Source organism: Castanea sativa, chromosome 1, assembly GCF_040712315.1.
Source record: "Castanea sativa cultivar Marrone di Chiusa Pesio chromosome 1, ASM4071231v1".
Taxonomy (NCBI): domain Eukaryota; kingdom Viridiplantae; phylum Streptophyta; class Magnoliopsida; order Fagales; family Fagaceae; genus Castanea; species Castanea sativa.
The window spans coordinates 56,433,950-56,458,914 of NC_134013.1; the positions used below are offsets into that span (position 1 = coordinate 56,433,950).

A 24,965-nucleotide genomic window follows, 5' to 3' on the forward strand; every position below is an offset into this window, starting at 1 on the left:
CTACCACAGCAGGGCCAAAGTAATGTAGGTAAAGAAAGTAAGGAACAAATGGAGAGTCTATAGGCCCCAAGGATGAATTATAAAGTGATTGCGCCTGGAAAGCCCAAGAAGTTAGTAAAAGCCCATGGGAAGCACATAATTAGAAAGGGTTAAGGATACCCTAAGAAAGTAAATGGGCCAAGGATGCCCAAAAGGAAGTAAAAGGGATGCGGGAGCCCACAAGTAATGTAGTAAAAGGCACAATGAGTTTATTGGGCCATTAGAAAAGAAATAAACAGCAAGCCCAAAGAGACCTAGCAACTCCGGGTCAAATAACATAACGACAGGAATGACAGAATGATGTGGCAGGAAGTAACAGCAAGACCATAAGAATAAAGCATGGAGAATGGCACGAAGAAGCCCACAATCGGGCAAAGCCAAGCCCCTAAAAGGACAAGCCATAAAGAATGGGAAGTCAGGAGAGCAGCCCACGCCATAAGAAGTCAAGAACGAACGGCAGAATGGGCAGACGGACCTCCAGACCATGGCAAACGCATAAGTAGCAGGCAAATTTTGGACGAACATGGAAGTGTGGCACGCACAAGGCCTAGACACCACCAGCCTGTACCTAGCCAATACAAGAAGTGGTGGGTCATGGGTCAGAGGTAAGAGGGCATGGTCTGGCGATAAGGAGAGGGGAAAACCTATTTTCGTGTCTTGCTGGGATGACATACCACCCAAAAAAAGCAAGGCTGAGTTGAAACTACTAGGTGCATGCCATGAGGGATAGAAAGAGAGAGAGAAAGCACTCACACCGTAACAAGTAAGAATTCCACGGCAAGCAAACAAACAAAATAGTCCTATTTGTCTAGTGATGTGGAGTGGCACAGCCAGCACTATTAAGTGGTGCTGGTTGGGCGACTAGCCAATCAATAATGGTTGGTAAGGACACTCGCACCAGATAAAGACAGTTAAGGGCTAAAATGGTAAAAGTCAATTGCGGCGGGTTTATATAAGGAACCCTTACTGTGTACGGAAAGGGGACGGCAATTGCAACCTTTAAGGAGAGAATCACAACAATTAAGAAAAAGCACCGAGAGATAAAACGAAGAAAAGAAAGAAAGAATTAGAGAAAAACAGGAAAAACAAAATGGAAAGAGTAGAGTAGCAGGCATGCACCAAATAGGTTGATTCCCTCTCTCCCTCTCAAACTCATGTTCTCTTCTAACGACAAAGGACTTCTCTAGACACAAGTCATTTAGGCTTGCTCCCTCAAACCAGTTAATTTCTTCCTTGGAAAGGTTATACGCGTTGAGGAAATGGCTTCCTTCTTGACTTAGAATCCGTAACGTAACTTGACACAGACTGATATTTCGCTTGACTCAATAAGCTTATTACTACCTTTTTTGTATTTTTTTTTATTGATGTTTCATAAAACATGTATTCCTTGTCAAAACCCATTATTTACTTTTGTCTAAATAGTGAACGAATCTCTATTATTGTCTTTATTATATCTGCCTGCCGTGATTACTATAACAGCTCTACCTACCATGGGCATGTGATAAAAAATCTTGGCAAACGGGGCATAGTTTGTGCACAAGCCGAACCAAGGTGGGTTACAATTGGACCGGTCCCAACTCCCTAACCTAGAACACTTTGGGCCTAGTACAGCAGGAGACAGCCCAGCCCAACATTTACAAAAAAAAGGCCTACCACATAAGGCTTCTTTGGCCCGTTTTGCTTTCTTTGAGGCCACTTATTATCTTGGGCTTGTAGACCATTATTCTTGTCATCCTGGCCCAATGGTCTCTATTTTACCATTTTCTTTCTCCACTCTTTTCATATTGATGGACTTCTTCTGTCATTTGGCCATTTTGTTAAAAAATGGGCATCAATAGGTTTCAAGCAATTGCGAATGAAGATGTGCAATTATTTTTAGCTGCACTGCAAGTAGATTATTTTTTTTTAATGTTTTTGCACTGCCAGTAGATTATAATTACTTTAAACTGTAAAACAAAAAGTAGGGTAAAATATAATAGGGTAAAATTCATTAACAAAGTTTGGGCTAATACCAGCTCTTTTTTACTATTTTACTACTATTTATGGGTTTCATTACACATTTTGGTATTATTTATAGGTTCCACTATATTATTTCAACTATCTTTTATAGGCAAAATGGGACTTTTTGGTATTATTTTTAGTTTCAGCTAAAAAAGCTATTCTATGGATTCTATCCCTAACATAGTCCTAGACGGCTGAACACGCCGTTACTTACTTCTCCCTCACTTCTCTAGGAGAGTCTTCTCTCTCGGGGATATTTGTAGACTAGCTGTGTAAGGGTCCACAATGTAGTAAGTTAACACGCATTTGAATCAAATAAGTAAACTAACATCTCGAGTTTTAGAAACTCGAGATCTATATTAAAACTTGAGTCTCAGAGACTCGCTTTGCGAGTTTTTGCTAGATGAGCTGGATAGAAAATGCCACATAGATCTCGAGTCTTTAAAACTCAAGTTCTAAAAAGCAAAACAACTCTCTAAGACTCGATTTTGGTACTTGAAGAGCCTCACACCTGAAGAACAAGAAGAATGACGAACAAACAATCTGATGAAGAGCAGAGACAAACTCAACAGAGACGAACGCTGGGTGTACAAAGACGAATAGAGAAGACAAATGATCTGACGAAGAAAACGATCTGATTGAACGCTAGGTGGTCTTCAATGATCTGACGAAGAACATGAACGATCACTGGGTGTACAGAGACAAACAGAGAAGATGAATGATCTGATTGAACGCTGGGTGGTCTTTAACGATCTGATGAAGAACAAGAACGATTTGATTGAACGCTGGGTGGTCTTATCTGCACAAAGAAGAACTCAGATGAACGTGAGGAAGAAGAAGTAAAACTCGAGTCTTTCAAACTCGAGTTTTAAAAAGTGAAACTCGAGTCTTTGATTTTCTTCCACATCAGCTTCCCCCGCTTACAAATCGAGCCTTAAAAACTCGAGTTTTATCTTGGAACTCTAGTTTCTAAAACTCGAGATGCTAGTTTCCAACATTATTTTGAAACGTGACAACTAACTAAATTTTTTTTATATTTAATGTTATTTGGAAATAAAATTCCTTCTCTCTCTATCAAAAAAAAGAGAGAGGAAATTAATTCTCTTTGAAATAAATCCAAAGAAATCTCTCTCTCTAGCAATTCCAAGTCAATTTTTTAGCCTCTTCCTTTGAAAATTCTTGAGGTTCGGTTCAGGTTTGTAAATTCCTTCTCAATTTTAGAAATTCTTTTTTGCTTGCACTTTTGTTACCCCAAATTTTCAAATTTCTAAAAATTTGTGCAGACTGCAGCTTCAATTTCTTCTCTTTAGAACAATTCTTACACAAATTCAATACCCTAGTCTGGCTCTCCCAAATTTGTTGTTTTTCCTTCAGTGGGTCTCAAATTCAAGGACATTTTTTGGTTTTTTGTGCATAAAGAAAAAAATCACTGATTTATTTGGTTGAATGCGAAAGCAACTGGGTTCTTTAGAAAAATACTGTATCTAAATTTTTTTTTTTTTTTTAAATTGAAGGGTCTTTTATTCTGGAACATTCATTTGGATTTTGTGTTAAAAATCACTGATTTATTATGTTTGAACACATGAATCAATTGAATATCTTGAGAAAATTGAAAAGAATCAACTTTTATGTAAAGGATCTCTGATTTTTGGTTATAGTGGAAAAAAGAAATTTAAAACCAGTGATTTGTTTGTGATTTTTTTATGTCTTTGAATGCAAAAACCAACATGGTATTCGTCAAAATTGGATTTTGATGCGAGGCTTTGTGTGTGTGATGATCTGAGACCCATCACAGGGGGAAAAAATAGCGAAAAGGCCAAAGCAAAGACCGAAAGGCCATGGCGGTTCCAACCATTGCTCCATACGCAAGCCCACCAAGCAAGGTGTGATCCACCGTCCACATGCTAGAAGCTTGTATTCAGATTTCAGGTATTGGAGAGAGAGAGAGAGAGAGAGGGATGAGAGAGAAGAGAGTCAGAGAGAGGAGAATATGTAACGACCTGTTTAGGGACAGAGTTTGCCAGATTGTTAATCAGTCAGTTTTGAGCAGTTTTGTATCTAGTTAGTATTAGTTCAAATCTGAGTATATTAATGAAATTTACCCACTAATGTTGATAAGGTTTAAGAGATTTCAAAGTTAACTAATATGGTCTCTAAACACAGTAAAATCATGGTTTTAAAAACCGAACCGTAAATAAAACCGTTTTTTTTTCAAAATTTCCGGTTTTGACTGGTTTTTCCCGGTTTTTGACCGGTTTTGAGACATATAACCGGACCGGACTGCACCGGTTTTTCCGGTTGAACCGGTCGGACCGGCCGGTCCGGTCCGGTTTTTAAAACAGTGAGTAAAATACTTGTCTACGTTGATTTTAACAATTTGACTGACTACTTTGTTTACGTTACACGTAACAATTTGAATGACATTTACAAAAACTTTGCCTACGTTGGTTGTAACAATTTGATTTGCTACTTTCTCTATGTTAGATGTAACAATTTGATTGACTTTAATACAAATTAGCTGTAGCACTTTTAATTCACAGTTCGAATTTTTTCCCTCCAAAACCTCTTAACACTTTGTAGTTGAGCGGAGTTAATTCAGCTACAAAACTCTTAACAATTATTTATTACCTAGTGGGCAATACTCTACTGTTATTATAGGTTAAATTTCTTATTAGGTCCTGGAGGGGGAGTATTTCTTTACGACAATTAAAAAAAAATTCCGTTGGTTTCTCGGGTCTCAGTTTCTTTGATAATTAAGTGCAGAAGAAAGCTGAACACATTAAAAAATGTTGACATTTATTTGAGTGGAATGGCATCCGATGATTCTGATTATAATTGTACACAAGAGGAAGCAAAAGTACCATGGACTTGCTGCGTCTCCAAATGACAGGGTATGGTAGATTTAATATTCTTTTAGACTTAATCCATTATAGAACGTTTTGTTTTTGCCTTGAACATGTCAGGATATCCTCCTCAACAGAGTCCACCCTTGCAAAGAACTAGTTAATAGAGTATGAAGTATGGACTCAAGGGGTGCCATTTGAATTGAATTCAAGAACTGGTTTCAACTGCAGTCAAACAGTTAAAATTGCACAGAGAAGTCAATAAACCTTCCACCCATGATCATTTTTTTGGCCAGTGCTTTGACTCAGTTACAGTGCCTTTATGAGACACTGCAGATATAAAAAAATGATTGTTGGGTAGATTCAAAGCTTAAAATTCAACCAGGGCACTTATTGAGCTAGGTATAATTTCCGAATTCAATTCCTCCATTATTATTTGGTGGTCTACCAAATAGATTTCTTTTTAACAATTCTTTTATGACATTGGTAATTTGTCATTTATAGCCAACGTATGTTTGGGACAAGGCAGCAAATTCTTATTTTCTTTTTTCTTGAGAGACGTCAAGTCGTAAAATGTTGACATCTGTTTTTATTGACTTCATTTAAGTAGTTGGAATAAAAAGGAGACCCAACACATGATATGTACTCCATTTTTTTTTAATGTTCATAAAATAAATAATAATAATAAAAAAGTACTCCCTTTTAAACATGAGCATAAGCTGATTGAAATAAGAGACGAAGATGTGATAAATGCAAATGTGCAGAAAATTAATCATGGCTTTTTACTATGGACACCAGCACTAAAAACCTCATAAGTTTTTATTGGCTTTTTTTTTAGGGGGGGGGGGGGGTAAGGAATTGAATATTGAGAATTTTTTTAGATATTTATTAGTTATCATTCATTTTAATATTAATACTATGGACACCAGCACTAAACACCTCATAAGTTTTTATTGGCTTTTTTTTTAGTGGGGGGGGGGGGGGGTAAGGAATTGAATATTGAGAATTTTTTTAGATATTTATTAGTTATCATTCATTTTAATATTAATATTGAAAGCTCGGATTTGTGCCAAAATCCAAGAGCTTGTTCAGACCCCCAATTAAAAATTACAGCTAAATTGCTTTTATTCTAACTTAAACTAAGAGCGGAACGAAAGTAAATAAGAGCAATTAACCGATAACACTATCCTAAGCCATATTCATCCATCATCAACAATAAAATGAAAGCTTAAAGAGTAAGGAAGAGAAATGCAAACACAAGATAACACCAAGACGTGTTATTAAAGAAGAAACAGAAGAACTTGAAGAAAAACAGCTCCACCGCTCTCCAAGTCGAAATTAATCTACTAGGGAATAAAGTTAGAGTACACGAATAACAAAGACCCTCCAAGCCTGGACTACCACATGTACTTGAGCCCTCCAAACTCCCGCTACCAACGGACTTCTCGAAGTCTTGTATTCTCTAGCTTTCTAGATCTCGCAATTTAGCCCAATTGCATCTGCCAATGAATGGCTCCTTCTAATACTTCTCAATAGTACCAAAATCATATTTGACACTCAGAATGGGTGTGGTAAGTGTTTGGACTAATAACCTCTCAAGGATCTAGAGATGGAGAGGTAGGAGTTGAGGAAAACCACAAGGAAATGTGTAGATGATTGTGGGTATAACAATCTCTAACTCTTAAGTGTATTTGCTAAGGTTTTCTCGCTGAAAAGCACTTCTTACAATTCATGAGTAATGAGGGTATTTATAGTATGGGTAAAGAATTTGGTAAAGCAACACAATTTTTTGCCAAACAAATAATTTCGCGAATACTTTGCAGGTTGACAACCTAGCATGACTCTTCAGCTTCTAGTCATGTGCTTCACACGTGGCCTTTTCGCAGGTTGCTTCTCGTGAGCTAGTCGCGACTTCCACTAATTCACATTTTAAAGCTTAATTCTTCACTAATCTCTCATATTCAGTTTCCAATGGTTTTAGTAATTAAACACACACTAAGGGACCCATTGGTCAGAGGACAGCCACAACTTTTGACCCCTTTTTTTTTCTCACTGGGTTCGGTGAGTTTGGGTCTTCTTCTTCTTTCTTTTTCTTTCTTTCTTTCTTCTTCAAAGACTCACTCCAATGGCCATTTTTTTTCTTCTTCTTCATTTTTTTTTCTTTCTTTTCTTCTTCACAGAAACACCAAATGTATTTATCAAAAAAAGAAAAAGAAACACATGGTACCGATTTCTCAAACCCAGAAAATCAAACCCATAAACACATGGGTTAGATCATACACACTAACACACAAACACAAACCCAAAAACATGTTCATCCACACACAAACACAAACCCACAAAGACGAAGGGAAAAAAAAAAAGGAGAGGCAAGGGAGTCGGATCGACCTTCCAAAAACACAAACTCACAAAGACAAAGGGGAAAAAAAGGAGAGGCAGGGGAGTCGGATCAGCCTTCCAAAAACACAAACCCACAAAGACAAAAGGCAATAAAAAGGAGAGATAGGGGAGTCGATTCGGCCTTCCAAAAACACAAACCCACAAAAATGAAGGGAAAAAAAAAAAGGAGAGGTAGGGGAGTCGGATCAGCTTTCCAAAAACACAAACCCACATCAGTTTCACAAAGAAAATCCAACATCAGCCTTCCAAAACTCCCAACAGCGACGAAACAGGGGCGTCGAATCGACTTTAAGCCTTGACAGAAGTTACGAGGGGAGTTGGATCAGCTTTGATGAGGAGTAAGGACATTGAGGGAGAGGTGTTGTGGGCTCCGTTTTAGTGAGGACGAGGGAGGAAGAAACCAGCGGTGAGTGGAGAAGAAATGTGATGGTAAAGTGAGAGAGAGAGAGAGAGAGAGAGAGATTAAGGGCTGTGAGTGAGTCAGACATGGGTCCCACAAAATAGTAAAAATATTTAAGTGATGGTGCCAAATGGGTGTGATTGAGAAAATTAGGGTATTTTAAGTGATGAGTGAGGAGCGATGAGTGACAAAAATTGAGTGAGGAGTGAGGAGTGATGAGTGATGACCAAAAAAAAAATCCAAACAGGCCCTTAGCTTCCTCATTTTCGTGAAAAGGTTGTGAGATAACTTACTCGCGAAAATGCCTCTGATGGAATTTTTCAACAAAATAGATTTGGCTTTTTGGAAAAACTCTTAAACACACAAATGCTACACAAAAACACTTTCAAAAACATATAAAATACTCAAAAATATTTTTGGATTTGATCATCGAGCTATTGAGTATACATATATCATATTTGAACACATACAATCACACAAATGAAATAGGCATTCATAGATCATTAAACTTGTGTGTTGTGTGTGTGAATCAAGTATGAACTAGTCTATAGTCTAGTATGAAGCTTTAATGATCAATTCAATCAAGCCATACACAACTAGTATAAAGTCAAGTGACCTATCTCACTAGTAGAAATAAATATATATAACACCCCACTAAAGTGTTTACATAGATTGAAAACTTTTCATTTGGCTTCCATTTTTCATACATTTTGATCTGTATAACTCAATTTTTGAGAAGCGATGCCATGAGCTTTTTGATATATCTTTGATGAATAAAACTTTTGGCTTTGGCACCATCCATTTTAATACATATTTGCTCCACCTTTTCCTAGTCAATCTAGTTTTCGAAGCAAGGATTTTTCAGCTTTTTATTTTTTATATTTTAGAGATTGACATTTGTAGAGCTCTTTGAAAAAGAAAAAAAATGTGAGTAGATATATAGGCACAAGTGTATGCATGTATCAAGATCAAACAAGACTATTAACTAATCATTCATGACAAGCTTGAAGATCTATTTACAACAATCAAACGTAAATTTCTAGATGTCACTCACACTTAAAAATATGTGCATACATAATAAGCTAAGCTTGTAAATGCACTACGCCATTAGTACGGACGTACTAAGTTAAACTCAACATGTGATATACACAACACAAGCGATCAAACTTTTTGAGATTTTTCACTTTTTATGGGTTTTTGAATTTTTCAACACACTAAAAAACAAAGCATTAAAGTAAGATCAAGAAAAACAAGGCAAACAAACAAAAACCTATAAAAGAAACATAATGACATGTGAGACCCCTTCTACATGAATGCACCAATGATCAAATGTGGGTCACACAAGAGCAATGAATCAAGGGATGATACCGACACTGATGGTCTTACAAAGAGATTTAAACCGAGGACCATCAAGTGGTTTAGTGAAAATATCGGCCTTTTGATTTGCGGTGTTGATAAGTAGGAGGTTATTAGTGTGGTCCAATTGTTTTCGAAACCTGTCTCCTGCACACTGACGCTGTCTATTAATGGTGAATTTTGAATGAAGGATAGTACATGACTGGGGATGAGTGTGTGTTCTACTGATGCAGCCTTAGCAAGATGGTCAGCTTGCTCGTTCTCTTCCCTTGGGATTTGAATAAACTTCGCTTAGAGGTCGTTCACTCAATTCTTCACTTGTTCGAGGTACTTCTTCATTCGTTCGCCCTTTGAACTCATAGTTACGGTTTACACGACTTTTGACTACCTGAGAATTGCAATATACGACCACATTTACGGCTTCTGTTGCCATGGCTAGATTAAGCCCTGCTATATAAGGCTTCGTACTCTGCCTCGTTATTGGTTGTAGGGAAGTCAAGTCGAATCAAGCATTCGATCTCGACCCCTTCTGGGGAATGGAGTACTATACCAGCTCCGCCTGCCTATATATTGGACGATATGTCCATGTGGATACTCCATTGAGGTTGTGCTCCTACCCCCTGGCCTTCCATCTCGATGAATTCTGCAATGAAGTAAGCGACGACTTGTCCTTTTATGATCGTATGTGGGCGATATTGTACGTCGAATTCACTCAACTCAATCGCCCATAGCGCCATCTGTTCAGCGGCTTCAGGGTTGCTCATTGCTCTCCACAAAGGCTTGTCTATTAGGATGACCATAGTATGGGCTTGGAAGTATGGCTTGAGCTTACGAGTCGCGATTACTAACACGAATGCGAGCTTCTCCATCAGGGAGTACCTCTCTTCTGCGCCACGGAGCGCCCTGCTAGTGTAGTACACTGGCTTCTGTACCCTGTCTTCTTCTTTGAATAAGATTGCGCTAACAGCCACTAGGGAGACGGCCAAATAGAGGAAAAGTTCCTCCCCTAGTTTTGAGGGACTCAACAATGGTGGGGAGGACAGGAATGCTTTCAGATCTTCGAACGCTTGTTGACATTCAACCATCCACTCAAATGACTTTTTCAATGTGCGGAAGAAAGGCAGGCATTTGTCTTTTGCTCTCGAGAAGAACCTTTTTAGTGTGGCTACTTTGCCATTGAGGCTTTGTACTTCCTTAATATTCGTTGGCAACATCATCTCCAATATTTCTTGTATCTTGTCCAGGTTGACCTCGATACCTCTCTGGGATACCATAAACCCCAAGAATTTTTTGGCCATCACCCCAAATGCACACTTGTTCAAATTCAGCTTCATGCTGTATGAACGAAGGGTATCAAAGGTTTCCTTGAGGTCGTCCAAATGGTCATCTTCCAATTGGCTCTTTACCAACATGTCATCCACATAGACTTGAACATTTCTCCCAATCTGATATGCAAACATCTTGTTCATTAGCCTTTGATACGTGGTGCCCACGTTCTTGAGTCCGAATGACATTACTTTGTAGCAGAAGAGACTCTGGCTGGTGACAAAAGAAGTCTTCTCCTGATCAGCTTAGTTCAGCTTGATCTAGTTATAACCAGAAAACATGACCATGAAGCTCAGCAACTAATGTCTTACTATTGAATCTACCAAGATGTTAATGCGTGGAAGTGGGTAGTTGTCCTTGGGGCATGCCCTGGTCAAGTCCGTGAAATCTACGCACATCCTCCAATTCCCATTGGCCTTCTTGACCATCACCACGTTGGCCAACCAATCGGGGTAGTATACTTCTCTTATAAATTCTTCTTCCTTTAACTTGCGAACTTCTTCCATTATGGCCTTGTCCCGCTCCTATGTGAATACCCGCTTTTTCTAACGGATGGGAGAAAATAAGGGCGATACGTTCAACTTGTGGACTATGACCGAAGGATCAATTATGGGCATGTCTTCATGGCTCTAGGCGAAGACATCCTGGTTTTCCTTTAGAAATGCTTTGAGTGCCTGACGAACTGGTAGGCTAGCGAGAGTTTCGATCTTGATCGTTCGATCAGGCCTAGAGTCATCAAGGAGTACCTCTTCCAAACCCTCCACGGGTTCTGCTACCGTCCGCTGTTCTTCTATGCACATGGATTGTAGATGATCATCCATCTCCATCATGGCGATGTAGCATTCACGAGCTGCTACTTGATCTCCCCGCACCTCTCCCACTCCGTATTCGATGGGGAACTTAATTATTAGGTGGTAAGTTGAAGTTACGACCTTCCATGAATTAAAGGTAGGGCGGCTCAGGATGGCGTTGTAAGCAGACAAATAGTCAACAACCAGGAAGGTGACATCCTTGGTGATCTATTGAGGGTAATCACTGACTGTTACGGGCAAAGTGATCGCACTGAAAGGGTACACTCTTATTCCTCCGAATCCAACGAGGGGCGCGTTAGTTGGAATCAACCATTCTCTCTCAATCCTCTTCTACTAGAACGCTGGGTAGTAAAGTATATCAGCAAAGCTCTTATTGTCTACAAGGACCCAATGAGTGTTGTAATCCCCAACCCGCATGCTAACCACAAGCGCATTGTCATGTGGGTGTTAGAAACGCCGAGCATCCTCCTCTGTGAACCCAATTACAGGGTTGTCGATGTGTGCCATTTTTGGGACCAATCCCATCAGTTGGACATTTTGAACCATCCTGAGGTAGGTCTTGCGTGCCTTCCTTGTTGAACTGGTGGTCGTGGTGCCCCCTACAATCATCCTTATGTCTCCCAAGGGCGCCCTAGGACGCTCGTTTTCCCTCCAAGCAACTTGCTCTTATGGTTGGTCTGTCCTTTCCTTGCTCACAAATCATTGCAACTTTCCTTGTTTGATAAGGGCTTTTATCTGCTTCTTCAAGTCGTAGTAATCGGATGTATCGTGACCGTGATCACGATGAAAACAGCAGTATTTGTCTATGGACCTCTTACTAGGGTCACCCTTCAGCTTTCCGGAAATGTCAAGGCTCCTTCGTCCTTGATTTGCATCAATACTTGATCAAGTGGGGTATTTAGTGGGGTGAAGTTCGCAAACCTTCCAATGGGGGGCTTTGAGCGCTTATCCTCTCGTCTGTCTCCAGTCCTTGTTGTCTTCCGTCCCTTGTCCTATCGTGCTCCTTCTTGCCTTTCCCTTTTTTTGGGTTTCTCTTCCCTGGCGAGCAACACGTCTTCCACGTTTATGTACTTAGTAGCCTTGTAAAGTACACCAGACATGATTGTTAGGTCGTTTTTGTACAAGGAAAATAAAAACTTCCCTTTTGTAATCCATTGGTGAATGCAACCACGAGTATCTTGTCGTCATCTTCATCAATCGAGAGGGCCTCCTTGTTAAAGCGGGTGATGTAAGACCTCAATATTTTATCCTTCCGTTGCCTGACGTTCATCAGGCATGCAATGGACCTTTTGTACCTGTGACCCCCAATAAAGTGCGAGGCAAATTGGGCACTCAACTCCTTAAAGGTATTGATGGAGTTTGGCATCAACCTGCTGAACCATACCCTTGTGGGGCCCTTCAACGTAGTGGGAAAGGCCCGACACATGATCTCATCCGCCACACCTTGCAGGTGCATAAGGGTTTTGAACAACTTCAGGTGGTCCAAAGGATCCTTTGACCCGTCATAGGTTTCTACTTGTGGCATACGGAACTTCAGTGGAAAGGGGAATAAAGTGACGGATGCAGTGAAGGGTGAATCCATCCGATGGACCAGCTTGTCGAGGTTGTTTAATACCCGTCCTCTTAGTTCGTTCATCATAAAGTCCATCTGTTCCTTCATCATCTGCATCTCTGCGACCACGTATGGTGGAGCTGTATCTATGGTGGATAAACAGCTTGTATCCTGTCACTCCGGTCTGCTCAGTGTGTTACTGCCTACCGGCCCTTCTTGATCCATTTGCTCAGCGCTAGTACCTTCTTGGTCCTCCTCCTAAGTATTGAGCCCTGCGTTCTTTTGACATAGCTGTTCCTTTTGGTCATGGTTTTGCTTGGTAAGGCGTTCTACAGTCATGGCAAGGGTCTGGCACATGCAACTCTTTGTCCTGGAAAGCAAGAGTATGGCTTACTTTTGTTCCCACAGACGACACCAATTGATGATGCCGAAACTCATTAGTAAGCTACACGGTCCCTACGCACTCTTAGACGAGACATGCGCAAAAAAAAAAAAGATCCTACAAAGAATACCGGTGTGGTACCGGCCAAATACACTCCAAAGGTTAAGTTAGAGAACTTTCACAACTCTAGAGTGCCAGAGTTGGGTAAATTATGCTTATCTTGACTTCTAAGGGTTTTGGGTTTTTATAATAACATAGAACCAACCTTTGTTTCTTGGCAAAGAAGGTATTTCCTTATAGGAAAGATCCTCATAAATATGCACATTTCATGAGATCCTTTTCATATAGAGATTTTGTTGATTAGGGTTAACCGTGGGGCACAAGATATTTCCATTTGAAGTTTTTTGAAGACCACTTAAGCCATGTGGATGCCATGTGGCTTCACCACCCATCCACTTTTGTATCCGTCTACCTTCTCATCCATTTATCAGGGAGAGTTCATCCTCCTTGGACACACCCTGTCTTCTTCTTCCTATACTTTGATCATCCACTACCCAGTATGCCCATTGCAGGTTCTGTTGAACGAGACCGTCTACTTTAATTTTATCCTCTTCAACTCTGAAGATATTCTTCATAAACATTGAATGCCAAATTCTACATTGGAGAAATAGACTTCAGCAACCAACTCTTCTACAGCCCAGACTTCTTTCTTAAATATTGTTTGCACGAATCCACCAAATAGCCTCGGATTTTATTACAAAGAGCCATTTAGTGTGCGCAATTATGTAGTATCTAGTCATCTTTTGTTTGAGAATTTACAAAGTGATCAGTATGAGATTTAAAATAGGGCTATCACAATAGCCATATGAACATTGAACACTGATAGATCGCCAATTGGAATGTATCAACTTTTCAATTTAAATAGCAGAAACGAGGGGGGGGGGGGGCAGGGTGTCATGGCAAGGTAGAGTTTACCTTTTTTTTTTTTTGAGGTAAAAGATAGAAATTATATTGATTAAAAGAAGTGTACAAAGAAAGGCCCCTTGAGTAGAGCTGCCCAGGGTTTGAAACCAATGAATTAAAGAAAAAGAACTTATGAACAGGAATTGGAACCAAAATAATTAAATATGTATAAATGTCGATACAAATTTGCCAAAAAAAAATGATGTGACAATTAAATCATCAATAACAAAAAGAATCATTAGTGGAAAAAAAAAAGTGGTTGAAAGTTGAAACTAATGGAGGAAAAATGATGAAAATGAAAGATGTTTTAGAAAGCTAAGGTTATGTTTAGTAACAATTTTGTTTTCTATTTTCAAAAACTTTTTTTTAGAAATATAAAGAAAAAAATTATTTTATTTTTGAAATAAAAAACATGTTTGGTTAGTTGAAATTAAAAAGATAATGTTTTAAAGAAAAAAAAATAGAAAATGCTAAAATATGTTGTTACTAAGATTTGAACTCTAATGCTAACTTATTAAATGAGACAGATTTATTAAATTAAAAAAAAATTCATTGACTTTTAAAAATTAAAAACTGAAAACAGTCTTTTGTATGTTTTCAATTTTCTTTACAAATAGAATTTTGATAACATTTTTTGTTTTCTGTCTATTTTGAGTTGTCAAATAAGTTTTTTTGTCTCAAAAATAGAAAGAAAAAAAAATTGGAAACAAAAAATAAGAGGAAAGAACCAAACATACTCTAAGTTGCTTAGAGAAAAGAATAAATGAATTAGTTCTTCAAGAGACACGCTCTTGAAATAATACCTCATAAGTAGAGATTTCTTTGATTCAAATTCAACTAGAGCATCCACATTGATGGAGTTATTTTTTTAGTTATTTAGCACTACAAAAAGCTACTTTATCTATTTTTCCTACTCACTTTACAAAACATCCACCATTAGTGGATCTATTTTAGCTTTCAACACAATAAAATAATATTAATATTACAATAAAATAATATATCTACTACAATAGAAGTGTGAACACATAAAAAAAAATAATATATAAGAAAAGAAAAAATATAAGAATAAAAGAGCAATAGCAGCATGAATGCTCAAATAATATATAGCATTGTGAACGCTATATAAAAAAAGAAAAAAAAATGAGTAAAAGAAGTGTGTACGCATAAACAATAGCAGTGTGAATTTAGAAGAAGCGAAATAAGAATAAAAGAGTAAAATAATCAAAAACAGTGTGATCACACAAATAACAAAAATTACCTTTAAGCTACAGTGCATAGCCAAAAGTAGTTGTGCACTGTAGCTGTGGTGCCAAAAAATTTAGCTTTGGCTCCACCATTGTAGGGCACATTTTGGTATTTGGTGGTGCTAAAAATAGCTATTTAACACCACCAATGTGCATGTTCTTACAATGAAAATAGCATTGCTTATTTATAGTTACATAAGCAAGCTACTGAGTTAGTTACAAGAACCCACTATATGGCTATCATTTGATCGGTCAAAGCCTAATAAACTTCTCTAAGTAACTAATAGGCTATTGCACTTATCACTAACAAGCTATGAGCTAACTAACTTTCTATTAAAAGTGATAAATGCTATTAAAAGTAAAGGGAGGTAATTGTCATACAACATAAGTGCTAGTAACAACTAGCTTTAAAAATGAATTGCATTGGAAAAAATAAAATAAATCTACCAAGAGAGAGAGAGAGAGAGAGAATTTTGACCTTTTTTGTCATGTGGAATGAATAGGGTAGAGAGGTGGAAGTGAAGTAGTAAGAAATTTATGTGAAAATTAAGATGGAAGAGGAAGGGTGGAAGTAGATGAAATGTTGAATAAAGTGAAACAATAGAATTTAAGAAGAAATAAACGAGAAAATTAACAATTCTATAAAAAGTAATGAAATGAAAGTTTAGGAATAAAAAATAAATGAGAAAAAAAAATAATGATGTGGCTAATGACGTGGCAGATAAAGTGGCTTAATAAGAGCATAGCAAAAATAAATGCTATGCTTCAATTTTTAGATATATATATATATATATATATATATATATATATATATATATATATAGAGAGAGAGAGAGAGAGAGAGAGAGAGAGAGAGAGAGGATGAGGATGTTTTTAGAAATTAGGTATAGCAGATCTAGAAAATAGCCCTAGGATTGTGCTACTTGTTCCAATATGTGTCTAGCGAAAAATTATTGTGTGAGACGGTTTCATGAGATACTCTGGAACCCACATGTCATTGAGACATAGGTCTCGTGAGACTGTCTCATGAGATCAGGGTCAGCCCAAGGCCTAGGTCTAAGGCCCCACAACAAAATAAAAAAAAATTCCCTATTAAAAAAGGCCTCATTTTCCTTTCTAAAAAAGCCCAAAATTTTATAAAAATATAACAATTTTTAAATAATTGATACTTTTTTTAAAGAGTGATGCTAAAGATATCACAAATTTTACTATAAGTTTAATTAATATATCACCAATCACATAAAAAAAAAGTAATTCAAATACAAATAAATTAAGTTGTTGAAACTCATCAATTACAGTCATTATTATCTTATATCGTGAACATTTTGTAATATTTTTAGTATTTTTTTTTTTCATTTCTAACAAGGCTTCCAAAATAGGAGACTAATAGAAATTTAAACCAATTGAAACCCTAAAATGTTTCAGAAAAATATGTTGCAAATGTGATAGATCATCAATGATGACTAATATCCTCTAATAGTTTGAGACCTTAATTTTTGTAAACTAATCTCCTACAAAGCCACACACCAAATAATATCTATCTCTTTCTCTTAAGAAGAATATGTAAAATTAAAATATCGATTACAATTTTACTTAACTATGCATAGTCATATATCCAAGTTAAAGTAAGGTTTTTTTTTTTAAATAATATTTTTTTAGTTCTTTTTGTTTAAATTTATAGTTCAACTATGATATTTAACCTTCTATATGAAATTAACCTTAGTTTAGTTAGTATTATTCATCGATTTCTCTATTTACATAAAATTAGTTTTAATTTAATTGATATTATATAATTTTATTTAATTAACGTGTACATATAGAAAGGCCTTATATAAATTTTTTCCCTTAAGCTCCAAATTTTCTTGGGCGGGCCCTCCATGAGATACTTTCTCATGTCTAGCACACCATGTATTGTTGATACTGTACTGCAATCCTCAATTCTCCATATTGAACATTGCTTGTTGCTTCCTGTTATTTTATTTATGAAAATATATTATATATTGACATCCAAACTTTATTCATTTGATCCTACACTAACAGCAAAACAAATCAAATCTTCTGTTCCATGATACGAAAATTTTGACAAACTAGGCAGAAAGGGAGTTACTATCATCATCTTTTATACTAAACTAGTAAGTTTCCTGTGCAATGCACGGATATTATTGTAATGTTTTATGTAAATTTGTTTTTGAAAAATATTAGATATATATTATAGCATATTTATTATAAAACTTTGTTAGTAATGAATTCATCATAAAAAGTAACAATTATAAATTGCTCACATATATCTATTATAATTATTTTGTTCAAGTAATGAGCAATAATTAAAATAAATTACAGTAATATTGTATAATAAAAGTTGATAAAAGCATATTAATTCATTCTATATTATTGATTTTTATTATATGATGTAATAAAAAGCTTCGTTACAAAATCTTTTTTTTTTCTTCAATCTTTTTTTTTTTTCAATCTTTGTTATTAAGGTCTGGTGATACTTGTTATCGTCATCAGTTTCTCTATTTTCAACGTTTGAAGTTTAGTCCATCCATATTTATTCAATTTTTGAGCTTTCATCATTTTTTTCCTTTTGTTGCATCATTTGTGTTAATCACTAATAAATTGGCATCGAGAGATTCTTTATTGGATCTTACAAAGTTTGGACTTTGTTGCTGAGATTTTTCATAGTATTTGCATTTATATTAAATTTCAATGGTGTTACAGTTTTTTGTAAATATTTTTATTTTTTATTTTTGTTAATTTTGGAATAGTACAGCAAAAAGAATTAATAGAGCATATTGAATTGTGTATTTTTTTTTCTTCCATAAATTTTTATCATTTGAAGGTGCATCAAAAATCTTAGCAACTATGTAATTTTCAAAACCATCCTTTAAATTGAATTCATTCAAATGAAGTAGAGAAATTCATTTTTTTGTAATTTTTTTTTTCAAATCACATGGAATTCGTTCTCCAATATCAATATTTTTACAATAATTTAAATAAGTTGTACCTCAGTTTATTTTTCAACAAAATATCTTGTAGATTCAATTATGATTCTCTTGGCATCTCAATCAAATATCACAAAATTTGTTTTGATAGTTGCATCAAAAACTTCAATTTGAATCATGTATCTGAAGTAGTTTGCAATTGTGTGTGTGTGTGTGTGTGTGTGTGTGTGTGTATATATATATATAGTAGTTATAGTGAGATAAATATATTATAAATATTTGGAGAGTATGTAGTTAATGTGAGTGCCTCTAACTTTGGGATGGAAAGATTTATTTTTGTTTTACATTTTACATACCAAAATGATTTTGCTTATGGTTTGACATTTCTTTCACAAAGTACGCATAAAATGTAATACCAACCTATTGTTGTATCAATATTACTTATTATTGCAATACTCTAGTAGTTCACATCTTGCAATGAACTTTAAAATTAATATGTATTATTTTTTTAATGTAAATAATATAATGTATGATTATTTTTTTACGTAAATGATGAGTATAAATTGAAATGATTAACAAACTTGTTTCGTAAGATCTCATTCAATGCATTTTATCTTTACTATTGTCTTCATAATATTTAAAGATAAATCCTCCTATGAAATTTTTTTTGCATGTATTTTTGGTATTTCTTGTATATGATCATTTTTTTACCATTCCTATCATTGAATTTTTTTAAAAGAAAATATTAAGTTAATGGCATTTTGTGAGATAGTATATGATATTTATTCGACTTTTTTGTTATTATAAATTTTAGAAATATGCACTTGTCAATTATTTCAGTAATCTCAAGGATCTTAAGATTTATATATATTTTTGTTGCACTAGTCAATGATAGAGAATTAGTCTGCATAAATTGCATAGAACATTGTTAATAGACAAAAGCATATTGAATTGGAATTGGGGAAAAATGAAGACATGATTTCATGAGGATGAGATTTTCTAGAAGTATCACCTATACGTGGGGAGGAAGAAGAGAATTTGTAAGAAGGTAAGAGTTTTTGCTTTGATTTACACATGAGAAGGGTCAAACTTGGGTCATAATATGTAAGGTAAGAACTGGTTTGAGTTTTTCTTAAGGTTTGGTCTACTTTTAAAAGGTAGTTTATTTTGTAGAGAATTAATTTTGGTCTAATGGGTCTAATTGTCAAGAACAACCCATATTTAATTAGTAAAAAGAAGTTACTATAATCAATTGGCTAACAGTAAAAAAAAAAAAAACTTAATAAAAAGAGGTAAAAAATGCTAAATTTATATAATAGTAAAAATAAATTACTATGATCTATTGGGTAATGGTTAAAAAAACTTAATGAAAAAGGTAAAAATGTTAAATGAAATATTAGAGTGCCACGTAGCAGGACAGTAAAAAGAAGTTACTGTGATCTATTGGATAACGGTAAAAAAATTAATAAAAAGAGGTAAAAAATGCTAAATTTATATAATAGTAAAAATAAATTACTATGATCTATTGGCTAACAGTTAAAAAAACTTAATGAAAAAAGATAAAAAATGTTAAATGCGATATTAGAGTGCCACGTGGCAAGACCTTATGCATTTTCACATGAGATCTCTACTTTTTATATATATATTGATGCCACAACCAAAACAAGAGGGCCATTTATTAAGTGTCTTTTGGTAATCTCGCTAGTCCACTTGTTTGTGATGCAATCTTGTAATTATAATTGCTTTGTTCAATAATTATGACATAGGATACTAAAAGAAGTGCTGCTATGATACCATCTTCAAAGAGGGCTGTCTCCACGACGGTTCACCTAGCCTCTAAGTCACCCCTCTGAGATATAATCACAAAGCCGCAACTCATTTGATCTCATACAGTAAAACTCATTTGTGAAAGTCGACTTGGAAGGGGAGGGTGCCCAAAAGCCTATATAGGCGTGGCTAAGCTTTCATTTAATATATGTGGAACATTGAAATCATAACAAAAAACGAGCTGTTTTTCAAAAATAATAGTAATCCATTTTCTATCAAAACAAATGTCGTTTTATCTATGCTAAAGCTCAGAACCAAGGTCCAGCCTAAACACATCTTTGATAAGAACCAAGTGAACCATGAACCGTATTTTTATTTTTCATAATTTTTTTTTTTTTTTAATTGAGCCATTTTTTATCATTATTTTTTTAGCTTTTTTTACTTACAGTAAGTGGAAAAGGGAAGATTCAAACTCAAATTCTATAACACGTAGGAAAAAATGGACAATACAACTAAGCCGCAAAGCTCGTAACTTATAATTATTGTTACTACTTGAAAGGGAAGGCAGTCAATTGCATAGAACAAAAATTTTGGACATGTAATACTTGTTTGGGAACTGAAGGTTATTATTTCGTTGCAAGGGCATTAATTTACATGTTTGCTTCGTGATAGACTTGAGACCTTAAATAATAATCGGGGAGTTTCTCTCTGTTATTGATTGCTCGTCATCATAAATAATCTCAGTCCATTACAGAATTTACAGACACAGCTCAATGATTTCTTTTTTACTACAAATGAATGAATGCAAGACTCTCCCTATATATATTCTGTAATATGCTTCCTTCTCTATCTACAACTTCTCCAACCAATCTACTCACTATAATTGAATCCAAAAACCAAAAACGAACGAAAAAATTGAACATCTTTCGAATCATACGACTCATATTATGTCCAATTCTACCTCTCTCCTGCTTTAAACCTCGAGGGAAACACGGGTCTTTATTGGTTTTAGCTTCAAACCCATGCTTTCTGGGGAAAGGAGTTCTGGAGAGATGCAAGACGGACTGAGAGGGCTCCTTGGGCTGTCACTGAAGTAGCTTGGCCTATACAAACCGTATCCCATCAAGAAGAACTCCATGGGTATCAACATTGCATGCGGCTGCTCTTCTGTCACCATTGATCCACAAGCCTGGACCTGCATAGACAACACATCCTTTAATATACACAGCCTTTGCAGATTCATGCGCATCTATTCAATTACTTTAGATGTAATGCTAAGCATTGGATTTGGATATTGTGAATAGTGTGGAACTCTGGTATATTCTGAACCAAAAAAAAAATTGTGTATTAAATTCCCAGCAGTAAAAGATATCATACTTAGTTTGCAGAAGACTGATCAATCAGTAAAAAAGTCCAAGCTGTTGTTAATAGTGTGCAATTACGTCGCACTAATATTCCTAGATAATACTTCATACTGCATACCTCAACTAAGGCACTAAATCTCCGGTCCAGCTTTGAGGTCATGTGGAGAGCCTCAGAATGGAAAGGAGAGCTATCCCCAACAAAAATTAGCGTACGACATTTTAGACTCTTCAGCCCTTCGGTAATGTCTGGTCGCCTGCAGGTTGGCAAAACAAAATTGCAGAACTTAAACATATACAGTCAATTTTATCTTAGAAGATTTTATAACATGCACGCAAAGAAGTTCCAGTGGAGAGCAGCTATGGCATAGTTTTTACCTATTGATTGCTTGAAGAAACCGAAAAACATTTATACTCTGCCTCTCATCCAGCAACTGAGGAAACAAATATGCCATGGGAATTAAACAAGTGTCATCTTTTAAAACTCCATTGATAATAAAAATAAAATTTTAAAAAGTTAAAAAAAAAAAAAAAGAAGAAGAAGAAAGAAATGGGATGGGATGGGATGGGATGGGAGAAATAAAGGCTATCAAATTCCAGGAAAAAAAATGTATAGTTTTGAGTAAATGAATTTGAAAATTAGCAATAACACTGACTCTTCTGCATGCTTGAACTATATCTGACTCTGGAACTCCTGCACTACCGCGAACTTCCTGTTACAATTTAGAGCAACATCAATAATTACCCAGCCCATCAAAACCACATAGTATGAGCAAATAAATGACATACAGTCACAGTTGAAGACTTGAAGCAGTGGAATACCTTGCTGAAGTATCGCTGAAGCAAACACTCTTTCAGTAAACCACACATGCCATAGAAATATAGCAAATTTGATATCACCTACAGATAATAAGCAACCTTATATATAACATTGAAATTTATGCATGTTTAATTGTAAGAGTAACAGTAAGGTATGAAAGAAGAACCTTATTATAAAACCATTCAGACCAAGAGGGTGCTTTGCATAAAGGGGACACAAGAATCAAACCAAGGACACGTTCCCTATATTTTAACTGTAACATGAAACTCTGATCAGTGGACCAAATAATAGAAGATGTTTGAAAACAAACTGGTCACACCATTCAGAAGGATACATACTGCAAATAAGGTTAGGATGTAGGCACCCGCTGTTACCCCCATGCACATAACTGCACCAAGCCTGAACAATCACGTAATCAGAAACCAAATTACAAAGACAGGATCTTGTCTGGGAAAACAACAGTGAAGATGTTCTATGCAAAAGTCCCCTTCTATACCTTGTCTTGTTAACAAGCAGCACTAACACAGGCACAATGAGAATATCATCTTGCATACTACTTAAGTCTTGAAATTAAGAGCTTTAAAAATCATAAGTTAACAGCAAATCATCACAAATAATTTAGAACAATACTTACCCAAAAAAGTTGAGAACCTCAATGATCTGATCTGCTAAATCATCAACAGAAGGCACAGGATCTTCAGGACAAATTGCAGCTGCTCCTAACTGCAAGAACTCTTGTGAAAGTTCCAGAAAAGAAACTATGTGAATTATCAATTTTAGTGCATGCAATATATCTTCCAAATACAAAAATCAGCCAAATAATCAAAAGATGCAGTCAAGTCAACCAATTACAGACCTCATGCCCTGGGGGACTGATATGGTAAATGCAGAAGTTGTGGAGTAACAAAGAAGCTGCTTCGGGGCAGAAAAATAATCCTTGGAAACAAGACACGTCTGCTAAAAAATATTGCTAATTAGAACAAAAGCGTTTGAGTAGATAAGGAAACAAACTCACACATACTCAATTATATGTTAAGTACTAATCTCAATTAAAGGGTCAACTACAAGGCCACATCAACCAACCACAATACACTTACGATTTAAAGCTAAATCAGGATAAGTGATTAGTGCTGGCTTGTCTTGATCTCCATAGACTATGACAGACACAGAACCACAGCCAGTCCGTATAATATGTTCCTGCAGATGATAAATTCAATTAAATGTGTTAAAACAGAGAAGTAAGCACAGAGTTACTGCATACATGCAAATCAACAGGTAGAGGTAAAATTCCAAGAAATCATCAAACAAATCCACTTTAAAACTGTTTTATCACCATGATATCTTCAGACTTTTGTAGGTGTTTGTGAAGGAAAAAAACAAAAAACTTTCAGTTCATTAAGAAGAATCATTTGTTTTGTATATAAACCCTACAAGTAAGAGTAAATAGCAGCCTTATCCAGAGAATTTAATTCCCTGAAAGCGTTTCCCCATGTGCATTTAACCCCTTTTCAGGCTACCCCAGAACTAACCTGCCACATCATATTGATACAAGATAGATGAAACGAATACGTAATACCTGATATTCAACCATTGTATTTTTTTAAAAATTATAAAATGTGGTGACAGTTAAAAAGGGAGGCACGGAATCTCATATCTTAAAGAAGACATTGACTTTAGACTGATCAAAGTTCCAATAAAAAATAGTAAAAGGGACCGAAACATAAAGAAACAGCTAGATTTCTCCATATAATACAAAGAAGTAAGACAAGGAAAACTAGGCTTAGGTTTCTTCAATTAACTGTAATCACAAATTGATCCAAGGAATGCATTCTTCAAAGCATCAAATTTCTATGACCCTAACAAGCATCATACAAGAAGAAAAGAATCTCAATCCAAAAAAGAAAATGCTATCAACATCAACAGAGAAAAAGGAGAAAGATAAAAATCCCCATAACCCAATTCATTGATGCCATTAAAAAAATCAAAGGAAGGTTCACAAACCATTTTTCCAAAAATATTCAATACTTCCTTACAGAAAAAGGTACAAAATGAACATATTAAAGGATATACCATTTACCATAATTTTTTTTTTAAGAAAGGAAACTGCATCAACAGCTTCACCAGAAGAATGGGTTTGTGAGATTGCAAAATTAGGAGCATTTAAATCATAAAAATACAACTGGGTCCATAAATGGATGAAATAATCAATCAATATTACCATAATGGTAACAAAAAACAAATCTAGTGAATAATGATTCCCCAGATTTTGAATGTAACATTTCCAAACCTGCAATACCCCAAAATCGAATCTTTCTATAGATAGAAATAGAAAGGAAAAAAAAAAAAAACCCCATCATTTTGCAAGGACAAAAAGCCAAAAAGAAACATTCACAAATATCAGTTCCCATTTGATTTCCAACATATTTCCTCTAATCACTAACTCATTCAAATGCAGCATAGCATAGCACAGCATAACAAAACAAAGCACTAGAAACCCAGAAAAGAAAAAGAAACAAAGATTGAATTTTAGACAATGCAAAAACAAAGAGAGAGAGAAAGAACGAACCTTCCCACCAAGATGGATCTTCTCCACATCAATGGAAACGAATTCGTTTGAATCAGCCATAGCCGTAGCTCTCCCTCTCTCTTTCTCTATGTCTCAAAGCCTCTCACAGGCTTTCTCTCTCTAAAAAAAACTCTCCCTCCCCCTCTCCCTCTCTCTGTCTCTCTCTGTGTTTTATGAGAGAGCATAGG

At 35.7% G+C, this 24,965-nt stretch overlaps 1 protein-coding gene across 4 annotated transcripts; it reads right to left on the bottom strand.

Annotated features, from left to right (window-relative positions):
• Nucleotides 1-20,696: 20,696 nt before the first annotated feature.
• LOC142638634 (protein NDL1) lies at nt 20,697-24,965 on the bottom strand. 4 transcript variants are annotated; one of them, XM_075812687.1, is made up of 11 exons: nt 24,778-24,965; nt 23,309-23,408; nt 23,068-23,165; nt 22,846-22,934; nt 22,550-22,610; nt 22,378-22,464; nt 22,214-22,291; nt 22,048-22,104; nt 21,770-21,825; nt 21,513-21,648; nt 20,697-21,225 (listed from the first exon to the last, which is right to left on the bottom strand). In XM_075812687.1, exons 1-11 carry the CDS (start codon nt 24,835-24,837, stop codon nt 21,004-21,006), a joined length of 1,044 nt encoding a protein of 347 aa, XP_075668802.1. In that variant the 5' UTR covers nt 24,838-24,965; the 3' UTR covers nt 20,697-21,003. The 4 variants fall into 4 exon arrangements, with proteins under 4 accessions (XP_075668802.1, XP_075668795.1, XP_075668817.1 ...); XM_075812680.1 differs by having other exon boundaries at nt 23,068-23,168; XM_075812702.1 differs by lacking the exon at nt 24,778-24,965 and adding an exon at nt 23,545-23,567.